Source organism: Xenopus laevis, chromosome 4S (genome assembly GCF_017654675.1).
Source record: "Xenopus laevis strain J_2021 chromosome 4S, Xenopus_laevis_v10.1, whole genome shotgun sequence".
Lineage (NCBI taxonomy): Eukaryota > Metazoa > Chordata > Amphibia > Anura > Pipidae > Xenopus > Xenopus laevis.
The window spans coordinates 88726457-88744340 of NC_054378.1; the positions used below are offsets into that span (position 1 = coordinate 88726457).

General features: G+C 35.9%; 1 protein-coding gene across 5 annotated transcripts in view; it reads right to left on the reverse strand.

The window, feature by feature from the left end:
- Positions 1–660: 660 nt before the first annotated feature.
- col11a1.S (collagen type XI alpha 1 chain S homeolog) overlaps positions 661–17884 on the reverse strand; it is a 120201-nt gene continuing 102977 nt past the window's right edge. For all 5 annotated transcript variants that reach the window (XM_041561555.1, XM_041561552.1, XM_041561551.1 and 2 more), the window contains 18 exons: positions 15265–15318; positions 14539–14646; positions 14406–14459; positions 13751–13804; positions 12892–12945; positions 10291–10344; positions 10059–10166; positions 9670–9723; positions 9375–9428; positions 8589–8696; positions 8108–8161; positions 7630–7665; positions 6784–6837; positions 5593–5836; positions 4956–5068; positions 4120–4188; positions 3727–3960; positions 661–2542 (listed from right to left, as the gene is read on the reverse strand). In XM_041561555.1, coding sequence (XP_041417489.1) covers positions 2396–2542; positions 3727–3960; positions 4120–4188; positions 4956–5068; positions 5593–5836; positions 6784–6837; positions 7630–7665; positions 8108–8161; positions 8589–8696; positions 9375–9428; positions 9670–9723; positions 10059–10166; positions 10291–10344; positions 12892–12945; positions 13751–13804; positions 14406–14459; positions 14539–14646; positions 15265–15318 — 1653 coding nt within the window. In that variant the 3' untranslated portion in view covers positions 661–2395. The remainder of the gene's footprint in view (positions 2543–3726; positions 3961–4119; positions 4189–4955; positions 5069–5592; positions 5837–6783; positions 6838–7629; positions 7666–8107; positions 8162–8588; positions 8697–9374; positions 9429–9669; positions 9724–10058; positions 10167–10290; positions 10345–12891; positions 12946–13750; positions 13805–14405; positions 14460–14538; positions 14647–15264; positions 15319–17884) is intronic.

Here is a 17884-nt window from a genome sequence, read left to right on the forward strand (position 1 = left end):
TTGGACTAGCTTCATGTGGGAGAAAGAGGGGGTGGTAAATTTATAATAGGTCCAGCACTTAGTTCTTCAACAGTGTATTGTGCTCTAAGCCTACCCTAAAAGGAAACAAACATTGCATCCCATTACAAGATATGAGTCATTCCTGAAAATATCTTTACAGTGTATCAGTTTTAAGGACAGAATATGTTAGAATATGTACGTCACATTCATCTTGTTATCAGTAAATTCCATATTGAGAGTAGCAGTGATGGCTGGTTCATTGGTGAGGTTTCAGAAAATGGATTTAATGTCTTAAGCGCATGTACAGTTTTGAACATTAACCAAAGTGATTGGTCATTATTTCATGGCCAGAAGGTGTTTACTTGTCCCTTTTTGAAGTTTAATAAGCATCTAGCCTTCTGCAGGTTTTCTTCACCTTTCTCTGGATAAGTGCAGAGTTTTGGAACAGATGGACTTGTTTCTTCCCATGCAGCTATGTTTCTTAGGAATGCTTTGTTAGCTTCAATTTGGCACAAGAATATGACCACAAAGCTCTCGCTGTTAAAAATATTGCCTACTTCAAAATAGTTTTCATTGGAAATGCTACAATGCTGCTGGCAGTGCACTTTCAGTTTAGACATAAAACAACTAGAATCGAAGAAATAAAAAGAACTTTGAACGTAAACAAGACTTGAATTTATTGATAACATTCTCATATCTTCTTTGTGGTGACAGTAACAAACTTTGGGGGGGGGGGGAAGGAAATGAAAACGAAAACAAAAAAAGCTATTGAAAAAGAAAAATGACTGAACTTTCAACAAAATAAGAAATAACTTTCCTTTTTCCGGTAATTAAACGTCGTGGGAAAAATAAGCTAGTGGGATATGAGACCAATTAATTTAACAGTTTATTTATGAGTAACACACAATTTTCAAGTCTTACATATATTATGAAAAATAATTACAAAAGGATTTTGTCTTTATTTTTAACAAGAAAAAAGTTATCTTTACTTCCAGCTTAAACCAAAATAGGGAGGAAAGACCAGAACAACTCTTGATGGATAATTTAAAAAATATACTTGGGTGACAAATTAACCAAGGAATAGCAGCCCCTCTTAGGTTTCTATGCAACCCGGGTAGAATCACATGACCGAGATAAACTAAATTGTTACAAAGGGATTAAATTTGCATATACAGCCTAACTATATAAATACCAAATTGAATCTCTTTATTATAAGAAGGGCTGAGTCCTGCCCAATAATTCTTTGCGTTCTTTGGGCATTGAAGATTTTCATAAAGATGTACAGCACCTAAGAATATTCCAAAAAAAAAACAACTGCTCTCACCCAGTTTAAAATATTCTCAAACACGGACCACAAAAATAAAATTATGCTTTGAGTTTAATGTAATGAAGATGCACGAACCTCGATGACACAGAAATTGAAACAAATTGACCACTGACTTCACATAGAACCGACAAATATCTTATACAGAAATATTACTCTTAATACATTTTCCCCTGACCACAAATAATAATTAAAAAAGGTATTTTAGGTATATACATGCATGTCATGACATTCTGGAATGAGGTATTAGCACCATCAAATATTGCACCTAAATGGTTTTTGATCTGCAAGATGCAGCATAGGAAATCCTGCAATTTAGATCATCTTGTTTGTTTGTTTTTTTATTTTCCAGTTCGGCCACCTGAGGCTTTTATATATAATGACTGTTAAATATATATTTATTTTGTTCTAGCAACAGCAAATAAGAGAGGTCTTCCACATCAATATATACAAAGGGATTTTTATTTTGTGTCTGAAAGAAGGGTTGGAGGTCCACTGGAATTGTACATTATTTTGCACAGTAAACACGCTGTTTCTTTTCTACACAGTGGGGAACCTATTATTCTTCATGGTTCTTTTAGAAGAAGGCTCAACCCAGAGTCACATGCAAGTTTTGGGAAAGGACATGCAAGCCTTAAACTAGGTATGCAGAATAATTAAATGTATACAGCATTTGTCAAACCCATTCACGAGAGTTAATAGCACCTATGATGGACGAAGCTTGTTGTTTTTGGTATTTTCCAGCACCAAAAGTTTTCCGTGGAAGGAGGACAATGCTATCCATACAGTACCATGTCTAAGTCCTTCATATTTTTTGGCATATACTTTCTGTTTAAGTCATGTGATTCTGCCCCAAATCTGGGCCGCTGGCAATTTCTAGGTAATTCGCACGCACAGAAATTGCTCTTTAGTTATTTGGCTTTTCTTCCCCTGTGCACCATCCGAATTCAAAACTTGCATGTGGAGAACACGTCTCTGATGACATTCCAAGCCTGATGCTTTTTTTTTTAAGAAAACATTTTTTTACATATTTAAATTTTTTTTATTAAGCTGCTTGTCCACATTCCAGTCTCAACCTAAGAAGCAGGCCGGTCCGACCTCAAATCCAAATTTCTGGTTCTGTTCCCCAAAGTCACTGATCATTACATCTGCAATGGGCAGCTGATCTATCTTCAGGGTATTAATTTCCAGGACTGTTCGTGCGTATCCTTTCTTCAGCTGTCAAAGATAAAACATGATCACGTCAGGTATAAATATGTAACCTTAAGAAATGGTTGTGACCATTTATAAATCATAAAAAAGACAAAAGACCTGTAATCATTTATGTTTTAAACTGTAAACCCCTGACATCTAGGATTAAGCCAACAATTATATAACATCACAATCATAAAAATGTAATCGTTTTTTCATATGTTTAAATAAAAAAATCCAATGCTGCAACAGATTAGAGATTCACATTACTTTACTCATATTTTGGTTCTCTTTTGGTAACATTTTTGTGCATTTATTTTATTTGGTGATTTGTGGAAATTTTATTTTTACACTAATACTACAAGAGTTGCAAATAAAAACTTCCGTGCACTCCATGTCTCCATTATATTAAACTCTCCCCTCGGATGAACACACGTATTCTTTTCTGTTGGTGACATTACCTTTTCCTGTCTTTCTACCCTGCTTGGCTGGTTCATTTTCCATCTTTCATGCCATTACTCTCTCACATTATGTCAATATAACATCTTGTTTGTACAAATATTATGGATATTATCAATGTGGATTCAGAGAATGTATAAATTGTTAAATACACTTGATTCTGGAAAGGCTTCCGTGAGTCAAAAAGCATAGCAGTATCAATACAGAGATATCTAATTGCTTTATGTTTACTGTAATATTTATTACTGGTTCATAACAAATTAAAACAAAGGTCCATCAAAATCACAGCAGAAGCAAATTTGTTTAGAAGAATTAGAGCCTGAATGTGTGTTGATTTGGAAAAATAGTTTCAATTTAGGGATAGCAATAAAGACAGACTATTTGTTTTAAAAAGTGGTTTAAGAGAATAATTTCTATTAATTTCAATGCATGTCTCTAATGGCTTTATGTTACTACTCATTAGAACAAATTCCATTAACTTTAGGTAGAATCAAGTAAATCAAGTTATAACTCTTTTTATGACTCTTTTTATTTTACATGGAATTTACTTCCCTCTGGCACAAAAATACCCCTTTCAAAGTTAAATGAACAATGATTAAAATATTTCTAGTTCTCAACCAATGCATTCTCAATGCAATGGCCCACATTGTCTTCTCAATTCAAATACTGCACCAGCTAAAAGTTTCCATGACATCTTTTTCATTTTACATAACTGGTAGGTTACAAATATCCAACCTATATACAGTACTTACCGCACAGCCATCATGCAAAGGTCTGATGTATGGGCTGTTATCATAGGAAATGTCCTCATCGTTGGATCCAAGGAACCTTAGGGCCTTGTCATAGTGCTCGGCCACACTGTCATACCAAGCAACAGATTGTTGACAAGTATAGGTGAAGTTTTGCCGGGCAGATTGACTGAGGAGTCTCAGGAAGGTCATTTGTACTTGGTCAATGGTGTTACCTTTAACATCCACATAAGAAAGCTAAGAAGGGAGCAAAAAGGCAAAATTTTGTATCACTATTACAAACCACAAAAATTCTAAATGACATGAAAGTGCAAGTGCATGACTACAACCCTAAATATTTGATTAAGAAGGTAATATGCAATCATGCTAAGACAAAGTCATTCTGATGAAACCCACCAGCTTTCCTCTCTTGAACTCACTGAACCAGGATTTAGGCTTTTCTTTGGGCCACGATGATATCCGCACCTGTTATCACAATGCAGAATTAAAAACTCATGTAAGAACAGAAGAGCAAGTAAGAAGCAGACAATTCATTAAAAAGCACAAAGCTATATACTATAGTATATATATATATATATATATATATATATATATATATATATATATATATATATATATATATATATATATATATATATATATATATATATATATATATAAGTTGGCACTCTTGATACTTAATTCAAATGTGCCTGGGTGCAGTGTCCAAAATGTAGAATATCTATCACACAGAGAAGGTCCGCACTCTCAGGTCTTAAATAAAAATTTAAATGTTTTATTGAAGGACTAATGTTTCAGTCTCTCCGAGGTCTTTCTCTCTTTGAGAAACGAAACGTTAGTCCTTCAATGAAACATTTTTATTTTTATTTAAGACCTGAGAGTGCGGACCTTTTCTGTGTGATAGATTCAACTTTGACTCACTACAGACTGGGACAAATTCAAATTAATTTAACTTGCAAGATGCTGTGTATAAGTTCTGTACAAACAACCCCTCCCTTCCCCATTTGTTGTCACCATTATGCATTGGGTTTATAGGTCAATACATTTTCCCTATTAGCTTCATGTGACCATTTTACAACACAGAGGCATACTGAAACCATACTTATAAATATCTGCCAAAGTTTACACATTATATTTTAGTTAATTTACTTGTGTTTCACTAAATATTGCCACTGATAATACAAAAGTTATTTTTACTCAACACAGCATAGGCCAAACGTGTTTATACTCACTCCTTCTGATTTCTTCTCTGGATATATACAAGTCTCTCCTCCAGCTGTGAAATTGCAGTAGACTTTGAATGAATCACCAGAACAGCCCTGGTTTGGATCAATCCAGTATTCACCTGAACAATAAAAAAAATGCAGTTTTATTACAAGACTATTGAAAACAAGTCCCACATTTGTTGTGCAGCCACACTATTTTGTATCACTCTGCATGTAGCTCCTACATAAAAGGCACTCAGCCTAAATGAGCCATTTGCTTAACTTACTTCAAAACTATTCAGTGCAAATGTAATTATTAAGCAGGACATTTTCTTCCTGTCTGTTGTTGAAATGTATGTATTTCACATGGTGGGCATAGTGGCTTTATATGTTGTGTCAATCATAGCTTATTTTATTTATTAACAAATACAACAACTCTCACATTGTTGAGAGTGAAGTGAAGACATCCTACTGTATCTGAAGAGCAGAAACTCATTTTAAAAATAATGTATTATTTCAAAGTTTGACCCAAACAATAGTCTCACCTGCCATCATGGCATAAGTTTGACATTAATATTCTTTATAATAGATTCATTTTAGAAACCATATGTTTTAACTTGTTTAATTCAAACCTAAAATAATGAATTTTCAGTAGATGACCTACCATCAGGGAGTCCTGGGTGACAAAGCTGCAGGTCTTTGCATGTTCTTGCTGGGTTTTTCTGACTTCCGTCGGGAAATTTCATGTTCACAATATCTGTCTTCAGTGAGTCAAGGTCTTTAAATATAAGATTCATTTCATATGCATAGTTGTTGTCTCCAGCATCAGCCATCATATCATCTGAAGATCTGCGGGTCTTCTTTGGTGACTGGATAGGCAATGGTTGGATCACTTCCCCAGGAGGACCCTAACACAACATGTAACATAAAAATTAAAAAACATTCTTTTGTATTATGGCACATTTTTGTACTAATAACAAATATTATAATTTCATAGAGCTGATATCATAACATAACCAAGCTTGATTATTGTTGATATCAGTCCCTGCCAGAAATCAGAAATCAAATTCCGTCACCCACTATGGACAATTTCAACAGAAGCCGATTAATGCTAAGGGGTCTAATTATTAAGCCTCAAAAAAAAACCTAAATTTTGTCAGGATATATTTTGCCCCAAAGCTGCTTAAAATCCAAATTCGAAAATACTGTAGCTAAAACCTGAAAAAGTCATCTAAAAGTCAATGGCAGATGAGCCTTTTACAATTGATGTTTTTTGACTACATGATCTTCGAGGGTTTGACACTGGTCTCTGTTTGAAAACTCGAAAAATTTGATGTTTTTCGTGGGGCAATTCGAAAAAATTGCATCATTCAAATTGTCACATGATTTTGCTGAGACTTTTCCAGCACATACAATTTTCCTTCAGACTTTTAAGTAGATTAAGCCAAATCGTGTTTGGGAGTTAGGTTAAGTTAGGAGAAAAATTCTAATTTTAATAAATACCCCCCTAAATGTAGGAGGAAACTGAAGTACCCACAGTGCCCAGGATAGAATTGAACCCGAGCCAACAGTGGAAACCACTAAGCCTCTGTGGGTTCACAGCAATTACCACTAACCTGTGCACAACCTTTATACTAGAAGCCAAACTTTATTCATTACAGCATAATTAAGTTTAAACATCTCTGTTTAAAAGTAATAAGGCCCTTTTACACTAAAATAGTTACAGAAATTCCCAGTACTATATTCCCCCTAATACCAATATAAATATCACCTAGAAATGAGTGAACTTATCACACTAAGCTACCAACAGCTTTAATAACTACTGCCCTATACTCATACTTGAAGGTATACTTACAGGTGGACCAGGAGGTCCAGGAAGACCACCATCTCCCTTTTGACCAGCTGGACCCTGCAACGAAGATAACAAAGGTTGAGGGTGTGCTACAATTATTTTGAATTGGCAGTTGTGACAATACAGTGGAGAGCATGCTTATAAGAAAGTTACAATGATCAGTGTTAAAACTAAACTATATGTTGATTACTAAAGAAACTAAGTTAAACATTCAGGGATGTCAGTATACAGATTTTACATTATGCACAGTTTTGAAGGCACACTGTCTGTTGTGCCAATAGAGATTGCAATTTGTTTTTAAGATGGAGTAATTGTGTAATATTTCAGTGAGCTTCTGAATGTACACCAGTGGCGTAACTATAAGTTATAGGACCCCTCAGCTATCCAGAGTTTGTTCTGTTTTTACCAATATATATTGAAATCAGGGCCTAATTGGGCCCCCTATACCTCCTAGGCCCCCTGCAGCCACAGGGTCTGCTTCCTCTATTGTTCCGCCCCTGTACCACACCATTCTTAAGTAATGGTAGAACATTACATTGTTTGACATTTGGGGCCAGCTCTGCATAAACTATAAATCTAAATTAAACAAGAGGAAAGCTATAAAATTAGCCAGGGAGTACTTTTTTAATATAAATCATGTAGAATATGGATGAAACTAATAAAATAATGGGTCAGGTGAAAGCATTTGAAAATAGTAAAGGTATGCTTAGTGAATAAATTACATATAGAGACTTCAAATGAACTGCATGGATGGTGAGGTAAGGGATGTTAAGTAAATGGGGAGCAGATGGAAGATAATGTACAGGGTCTATAACATTAAGGGCAAGACAAATGGAACAAATTACTTACAGATGATCCCTTTGAACCCTTAGGACCTTGAGGACCCTAAAAAAAAATCACAGTGAATGTTAAAAAAATGTTTCACAAATTGGTTTGCATTCTTTGTCTGCCAGCTACTGTATGGGCATAACAACCCTGCCATGAAGTACACTGATGTTGGCAAGCAATGTATTTTAAGTTAAAAGGGTTGAGAAGCCCATTTTGTATTTCTGCAGTGACACAGTGGCCCACAATAACTAAGCCATAATATGCACATATGTTTGTATTAATGTGTTCCTCAAATGTAGGAAAGATATTCGAAAAGTTCCTTTCTTCCCATCTTTATCATAATTCGCAAAAAAGTCATATGTGTTTTCATATATATTTATCAGCAGAGAACAGTGAACTGTGTTCTCTATTTCTTTGCCAGGGTTGCCCAAATACATTTGATTATGTGTAAATGTGAATTGCTTGGAATGCCAAATATAATTTTTTTTAGAGTACTTACAGGTAAACCAGGGGGTCCAGAAGGACCTAGGGGACCAGCAGAGCCTGTTACTCCCTAAAAAAAAGGTAAAACATAATTGTTACTATGAATAGATATTATTTATAACATTTTTAATCAGTTGTATCAACAGATACAGTAGGTTCAAAGAAACTGAACAATTCCCTTTGGATTGTATTGTTCACAGCTATATATTTCTAAACAAAAGGCATATTAGGTCTAATTCAGAATGACAGTAAAAATGTCAGAGTAGTGTATATTGTCTGATTAAAGGTGTATGGGCCTGAAGAGATTATAAACCCCATAATCTCTTTGGATAACATCAAAGTTTTATAGTAATGTGCCTCTCTAAAATGTACTTTAGTTAATAATCAGTACATTATATGAAAATAGTTTGACATTTCTACTGTAGGGAATTGTAGACTAGGTTGGATATTCAATTTCTTATGAAACTGGCTAATTATTAGGATAATCATGTACTTACAACGTCTCCTTTGGCTCCATGAGATCCTTGTAAACCGGGAAGTCCTCTGTCACCCTTCTCACCCTGCTCTCCTGGTGGCCCAATCAAACCAATCAGACCTGGATGTCCCTAGGATTTGTTGTGGTAGAAAATTCATTAAAATTAAAGAATTCCAATTCTAGGCAGTTCAGATTTTGTCTTCTCACAGACGCAAAATACAGTGATGTCATACAGTATATTCAGTGGGTTTACTTTCAACTGATAGAACTATTTCCTGGAATCCACCCTGTTGCTATATATGCTCCTTTTTTGTAACCCTTCTTTGAAAGCTTCCTGCTACATCTTCTTTCAGCAATGCTGTGTTGGTTATATGTGACTCATCATAACAAACTGAATAATAACATGTATCTCATCTTCTTGTATCATGTTTCATTTTTAAGTTCACATGTGAATCTCGTCAATGTCTCTCCCATTGCTGTAATCTTGGAAAACCAAGAATCCTTATTGCTCCATATAATCTCCCCTGTGGGTACTGATACTGTTGCATATCTGCTAGGAACATAATTCCACATCTCAACCCATCCAGTTGCCCTATGCAGTCTCTACGTTTTGCCCTTTAGTGTTGTATGCAACCTCCAACTGTTACACAACATATCAACTTCTAGGATTCTTCTTCTAGAACTATTTCCTGTGATTACACAAAAACACTTATCTGCTGTATAAGTCATTTTACACCACCATAAAACCACATCCTAATGATCCCTTTCTCTTGATGAACAATTCTCTTCAATACAGAAGTAGCCTTACCTTCTCACCCTTTGTACCGGGCTCTCCTTTTAAACCTGGTAAGCCAGGAGGACCCTAAAAAGAACAAAGACATTCATTGTTATTAAAATTAAACCCAATGTATTATCTGGAAGTTAACATATAGCTGACTGTCTATTTACAAACTATATTAATTTACCACTTGAACATAATTAATTAAGCTCAATTTTAAGTATAAACTTGACTTAGCATGATCTATATGTGAGCAGACCATTCAGAAAAACCAACAAATCTCTGGATTGACAAGAAATACTCTAATACTGTCCATCTCACTTACCATTGGTCCTGGAGGTCCATCCTGCCCAGAGGCACCTGGAAGTCCTTGTTCTCCCTATTATCAGAAAAACATTAGATGAAGTAAAAAAAAATGAAACAGTTACAGCATTTCAATGTATGGTTTATCTCTATCAGTCTACCATTTTATATTCCACTTTATCTTATGTAGTATGTGAGATCATAGTGCAAGCAGTTGTCTGATCCGCATTTTCCTTTTAGTTTGGGGTCCTTGTGTATCAGTTATGTAATCTGTATCTTCAATGTATGCCCCCATTTATTTTACAGAGCTGCAGAATGTGTAGCACATTCTAAATAAGAATAATAATATTGTAAGGATATGCTGTCAGACTTTAATGTCAGATAAGCAATTTTATGGCTAAATAGTCTCACCACAGGCCCTGGAATTCCTCTAAGTCCTTCAGGTCCTGGTTTCCCAGCAGGTCCCTGTGGTCCAACAGGACCAGTCTTGCCAGGTGCTCCTTCTGCTCCAGCCTCACCCTGGAATATAATAACAAAGGTTGGGCTTTCCATTTATCATTTTTCCCATGTAATTAGTGAATTAATGTTGGTAGTAGAGGGGGTCAGCATTAAACATAACAATGATCAAAAATCAATTTCTCACCTTTGCACCTTTCTCTCCTTGTCTTCCTTCTGCACCAGGAGAACCAGGAGGACCCTATAAATGAGAAGGCATTAGCCAGGACATAAATTACAGATTTTATAACTGAAATGAATAAGCATAGGTCTAAGAAAATAGATTTGTTTTAAAAGAGTTATGGACAGTGGCATAAGAGGAACTTTAATGCCCATGTGGAAATTGTTCTTCCTGTGAGCATCAAAGCACCTGAATATACCTTGTCATTGCATTTTAAATTACAATGCAATTTCTCGCAGTTATGGGATTTTGTAACATACCTGTAGTAATGAGTGAAACTTTTTGCCAAGTTTTGCTGCGAAAATTATGCCCATAGGCTCTAATGTGTGAAAAAAGTTGTTCTGCAATTTGTCACATAGACGTCAATGCATTTTGGCAAATTTTAGCTGTTTTGTGGATTTTAGATGGCTACATACCTGTAGCCATCTACGTTTAGGGCAATGGCAACATTTTTTTGTTCATTTATCACCTGTGGGGAGCTTGAGTTCCATGCAGGTAACAAAGCACCCCATTTGCCATTGACCTACAACAACATTTTTGTTTCCATATCTCCTGATTCTTCAAGCAATTAGATTAGCTTAGTCAATAAAAAATAACAACATTGCAGCCCAATGCTCAGTTTATACAAGAATTGTTTTTAAAAAAAAGTGTGATTGTAATATGCTTGTAAGTTTCAAGTTCAAATAATATTATTCTTTTAATAAAAGGCATCCATTTCAGTCACAATTAACATTTTTTAAATATACACACATTTAGGGGGCAAATTTACTTATATCCTTCCTGCCGAATTGAAATCCTTCGACTTCGAATATCGAAGTCGAAGGATTTACGAACGATTAAATTGATCAAACGATTAAATCCTTCAAATCGTTCGATTCAAAGGATTTTAATCCAACGATCAAATGATTTTTCTTCGACTAAAAAATACTTAGAAAGCCTATGGGGACCTTCCTCATAGGCTAACATTGACTTTGGTAGGTTTTAGGTGGCGAACTAGGGGGTTGAAGTTTTTTTTAAAGAGACAGTACTTCGACTATAGAATGGTCGAATAGTAGAACGATTTTTAGTTTGAATCGTTCGATTCGAAGTCGTAGTCGAAGTAGCCAAAAAAAACATTCGAAATTCAACGTTTTTTTTCCTCTATTCCTTCACTCAAGCTAAGTAAATGGGCCCCTAAGTAAATAAATATTAGGTTTATGTAATAAAAGGTGCATAATAATAATAATATAGGTATAATATATGTATATACAGTATATAACAACCAATATGCAGGTATCTTTTTGGATGCTAGGGTTTGCTGCACCTGTGCAAGCTCCATAGCTTTTATTAAGGGGGGGGATACATTTATATTAATATTTAAATTGGAACTGAAAGGATAGGCCCACATAGATAAAGCACAGTTATCCTGCTACTACTGATGTGCATTGTTCCAGCCACTGTTAATGCACATTCTGCTGTGCAAATGACGAGTGGACCTTGGCCTGATGCATCAATAACCAATGGCTCTGCCTTTGTCTATGTGGCAGCAATATACTATATATAAGAGCAAGTTCAATGTGTATAGTAGTGATGTGCGGGCCGGCCCGATACCCGCGGGTCAGTCGGGTTCGGGGCGACCCCACACTCCTCTTTGCGGGTGGCGGGGGCTCTTCTCCTGCTCTCCCCGTCCGCCACAGTGTCGGCTTCTGACTTCCGGTACTTCTTTTATAGACGCTGCACCTGCTCATCCAGCCCCTTTTGTGACATCATCAGTGGGGTGGGTTAGTGCGAGTCTATAAAAGGAAGCTGGTAGCCGGCTGCGGGCGAGCTCGGGTGGCAGGAGGGAGGGCTTCGGACGGGTGCGAGTCGGGAAAAACCCGACCCACTCATAACTAGTGTATAGCACAACAGTAATTAAATTCTTCACTTCATATCATACATGTTTGCAAGTATAAATTGTCATGCAACAATGAGAGGCATTACCCATTGCTACTGCAGAGAGGTAAGCAGTACATATAGCAAAGTCTCAAAATATTCACATATATTATTCACATCTACAAAAAAACATTGTACAATACTTAAAGTCTACTTCTTATCTAATCTTTCACATGTGGTAAGTTTACAAATCACATGTGCAACTGAACACCAAAAAAGTTTATATGCAGACATCCATGCAGACATAGTGATATATACACTGTCGCCTATATAGACAAAATGACAAATCTATACACAGTTAGCTAAATATACATATGTCCACGGTCTGTTGACTGCCGAGCCCTGCAACTTTCAGTGATGTGCCTGATTATTTCCTGTCTTTGTTCCCTGGTTCTTGCACAAAACAAAAGCAAATCAATATCCTATTATACCACGCAATAATTATTCATCTCTACGCACTCACACAGCAGCGGCTGCCTAAATCTTGCTCAAGTTGAGAGCTATGTTTATTTTTTATTGACCTACCAAATCTTATTTCTATCACAGTTTATTTATGTAGATGTACAGAACTTTTGTCTTAACTCACTTTTCAGACACAACAAGCACAACATATTGTACAAGACATCAAGCACACAAACAAAAAACTGTACTCACCCTCTTTCCTGGAGGTCCTGGTGGTCCAGCTTCTCCAGAGGGACCAGGTGGACCCTACAGCAAGAACAAAAATAATGACTCCTATTTTTATAACTGCACCTTTTTACGCATTAGAAAACTGATGTATACATTGTTCCCATATTTAACTAAGTGGGACATTTGTACTTTACTGCAAATAAAATATAATGCTAATCTATCAATAGCATTTTACGTTGTCTACAAGAAATGTATAGGGTTTCAGAACCTACATATAGTTCAAGAATCATGTCATTCTATCATGTTACCCATTCCTACTTTGGGTAGGATATAAGTTTATAGTTATAGTTTTATTGAGTGAGAAGGAGTTACAAAAGAATTCTGGAATGTAAAAATGGTAAAGCGCACCAAGCAAAGGTATTGTTTCAGACAGTGGCTCTTAGAGAAAAAGAGGAAATAACCAGAAACATGCAGTGCCACAAGAGGTGTGGTACAGTATACAGGAGTAAACTCTATTCTAGCTATTGTTTGCCTAATGGGGCAGAGTATGAGGTCTTCTTGCAGGTCTAGGAGGTCATTTAGTTGTAGAAGCCAGCGGTTTAGAAAGAATAAGCATGGATGGAGTTTTGTAGCAGTTGCTTAAGAAAAATGGACAATAAAGGTTTTGACACTGATATTTCAATAAGTAGAAGAGTCAGCCAGTGTGTTGAATCAACAAGGTAAATGAGCATGCATCAGTAGTAATGATAAAAGAAGGTTAGGGTCAGCATTTGGAGGGAATTTGAACTTTCAGTTTTATTCCAGTTATATTTAATATTTATTTTGTACAAACAAAATTCACATAAAATAAAAATAAAATGGCTTTGAAAAGTAAAATACTTACAGGCTGTCCAGATTCTCCATCTTCTCCTTTATCACCAGAAACACCATCTTGTCCCTTTAAAAAAAAAGAAAAAGTACTTTTAAAACATGTCTATATAGAGTACATACTGAAAGGACACTACCTTCATGGTATCTATGTTTTTCCAAGGTGCCTTTATGCTGGAACTGTAGGATGTAAATAAAAATCTTTTTGCTTATAAAAGCCAAGAGTCTTGGCAAAATGTATAATCTATATATAATATATGATTCATTTATGTACTTGGCTGTGTTTTTTGTAAACATGCAACATCTATTTTTTTTGTGAATTTATCCATTTTTGCATTCATTGCATCTGAAATGCTGTTCATCTTCCATAGATTAAAACAAGAAGGGGACTTGATGTCCATCTGCCCACTCAGAAACTGCATACTTGCATAGGGGTGTGGCATATACACAGCTATGCTTAGCCCATGGCTAAGTGTTTCAGTGCCAGAAATGACATGGTAGCTTCAGAGGGCAGAATAGAAGAATTTTAAACCAAATTTAAGGCAGTATAAGCAAGTTATGTCTACATTTGTGAGATCGTTGTCAAAAGTGGATATTAACTAAATCTAGTAAAAAAACAAGCCTCAAAATACGGTTAAATGATTAAAGAAAGGCAAAAAAATAGCACTTACACTTGGACCAGCTTCTCCAGGTGGACCAGGATCTCCTGGGAATCCAACAGGACCCTAAAACGAAATACCAGGTGAAAGGTTTAGAGAATAAAAATTAAAATATAAAACAAACTATTTGCAGTTGGGCACTTACGGGATTTCCCTTAGGACCATCCTCCCCTGGAGGTCCCTTGGGACCAGCAGGTCCTGCAGCTCCTGGGGGTCCAGCCTCTCCTTTCTCTCCCCTTTCACCTTTAGGACCCTGAGAAATAATAACACACTATTAGATAGATGTAAGACTGTATTAGGAAACAATAATCTTAGGGGTAGTCTTTTCAAGACTATGGTAAAACTGAGTATTCTACGTGGTGCCAAAATAATGGGCCTAGAACCCTGGCTAATGACTTGTTCTTTACAATGAATTTGTTATCATGATGGATGCAACTCATATATGTAGATTTGGTGTGCCTGATGTATTGGTGTCCCTAATACCAAATCTATAATCACAAATGGTTTATTTTAGGTAATCATTCTGTAATTCAGTTCTTTTTATCTACATTGCACTTTTTTGCCCTGGATGGTTAGCTCAGTTTTATTCAATATCTGAAATGTTACTAATATTACTAAGACTGTAAAGCAAAACCTATGATTAAAGTGAGCTTGGTTCTAAAATGATACTAAAATTACCTGCAAAGCTCTGACACTAAAATAAGTCAGTCAAAGAAAATCTCCCTGAGGGATCATTATTCCTTCAGAGCTCTGTGGCACCAATAATCCGAGAAAAGTTTTTAATAAATACTGATTGTATATCTGTTCTTTATTTAAATAGAACGCCTTACAACTAAACTAACATGTATTCTGGTTTCATGTTGAAACTTACACCAATGCCAGCTTCGCCTGGGGGACCTGGGTTTCCAGCTTCTCCTGGTTCACCCTATGAAGAAATTAACAGAATTAGGTAATTATGTAAGTAACAAATGCTCATTATGTCTGTTGATGAGTAAAGACAAATATTCCTGCAGTGGAAGCTTATTTGCTCAATGCAATGTCCCATTGCATGACCAAACAGCTGCAGCAGCAAATCTCTTTGATTTGAACATAAATGAGGACAAGCCATAGCCTTCTACAACAGAGAGTCGACACTCAACTTGGAATCTAAATTCTACAACAGATGGAGGACTAATTTTAATTATTTATCAGGTCAATTTGTCTAAGCAGTAATGATAGTATTAACAAGTTAACGTTTTGCATGTTATAGAATGTTATAGAAGACCATTTCAAGTGGTCTTAATTTTTTTTAGTTCTTCTTACTTTTATTACTTATGTTTCAATTAAAACCCTCTCCTATTTCATCTTTTCAGTCACATTAAAAAAGCTGAAGGTCAAAAATGAGGGGGTGCTTGACTGCACCCCCGCTTAGTGGTTTAAAAATATATTGATAATGGGTTGAGTGCAGAGGACCTCTTGTATTTGTCTGAACAAAAAGCTACATAAGACAAAAAACCCCATAAAAATAAGAAGTTAAAACTTATTGCAAATAATCTCAGAATAAGGATGTCTACATCATATTAAAAGTTAAGTAAAAGGCTAAAGGTTCAATATTCCAGGACAGAAAATAATTGTTTGAATTGTTTTCCCCCTACCCCATATGATTTGCTTCAAGTAGAAAGGATTTGAATGGGTACTAGTGCTTTGTGCTACTGTTGAGCAATGCTGAGCATGACATCCCTCATGCCAGAATGAGGTCAAAGAAAATCTGACACACTGACCCAAGTAAAAGCATTGACTGAGTGTCAGTTTTTTTTTTATATTTAATTTATTTATTCAGATTTTTGGTTAAAACAAAAAATGTCAGTTCTTGAGTCATGAGTTGGTTTGATAACCTATAGGTCAAACTGCCAGAACCCCATCCTCTCTTGGAACCGCCATTTGAAAAATAAGGTTAATACAGGTTGCTACATGGTACATATATTAGAATAAGCATTATAATAAGTTATTGCAAAAATCCTTCATGCAGCTAGGTGAACAAATGAAAAAAGATATAGAAATATAAGTAAGTTTAGGATGATTCAATAAAAGATGGGTGCTTTACTATATTAAATGGTCACATTATACAAGACACGTATAGACTGATCCAGAGAGATATAAAAGAAGGAATGAACAATGGAAAAATAACATTGTATGGTTTAGCTTGCTGCAGTTAGGTACAGAGATATGTAACAAAATAAAAATGATGCAGAGACCCTATATAGTAAAATACACAAAGAGGCATGAATAATCAAATAAAGCTCGTACTTAGAGGTTAGGATTATAGAGTTTACGCTCATAAAAAGAAAGATTAAAGAATGCAGCCTCATAAAAAAAAAGGATTAAAGGCCGCATTCTCATAAAAAGGAGAGAGAGTGCCCCCACTGCCATAAAAAGAGCACTTCTCTCTAACAGCCAATAACTGGTGACCAAGTCCATTATTATTATCAGCTGTTACAATGTCAGTGCAGCTTGCTCTTCAAAAACACAAATGCAAGCTCAAGATCAATACACACAGAGCGGAGAGGCTTTGCATGCTCACTATAAACAGGATATCTCAATACATTTAATTATTACACTTATTAACAGGGGCGCACTTCACTGTCCAAGTGTCCTTTAGTCTTTCTGTACATGGCAACTGTTAATGCTATAAACATGCACAGCTTTTATTGATTCTTTTTCACTTGCAGGTTGTATTATATTCTGAGATATAAACAAGCTTCTTCCAACTAACATTTTCCTTATAGCAAACAACTCATCTATGCTGGTTTCCAGCTGGCATTCCGATTCATGCCCTGTTAGACATGGTAACATATGACTCACAGCATGGGTGAGATGCAGCTGGCACACAATGTTAAGTTGAGGAACTTACAAATAAATCATAAAATATCAAACCAGTTGAGATAGAAAATAATGGCAGTGATTTGTTTTAAAGGAGAAGGCAAGGCTTTGTGCACTTGTTAGGCACCCAAAGTGATTGTATTGACTTACCTGAAACTGGCCCGGGGTTATACCAGTGAGCATCACGGAGCACTTCTCTTCCGTCTTCCTCTTTCTTTGAGCGGCTGCACATGCACAGTAGAACAGAAAGCCAAACGAAAAAGTCGGCTATTCCGTTCAACTGCACATGTGTTTGCCCTGGGAAATTTGAAGAAAGAAGAAGCTGGAAGAGGATCACTCTGTGGTGCTCACTGCAGTTTTCTGCTGCAACACCGGCCCGGGGTTACAGGTAAGTCAATACAATCACTTTGGGGGACTAACATTTGGCACCCCCAAGTGCACAAAGCCTTTCCTTTTCCTTTAAACAGGGTTATCAAACCTCCACTACAGTATAGTAAATTTTTATAATAATATGGATAGTTTTGCAACTAGTATCATACTAGCTTCTGCTCAAGTACAAGCTACTGTCCAATTATTACAAAAAAAGCAAATCCATAAAATAGTTAATCATTTAAATAGAACTGTATGGGAAT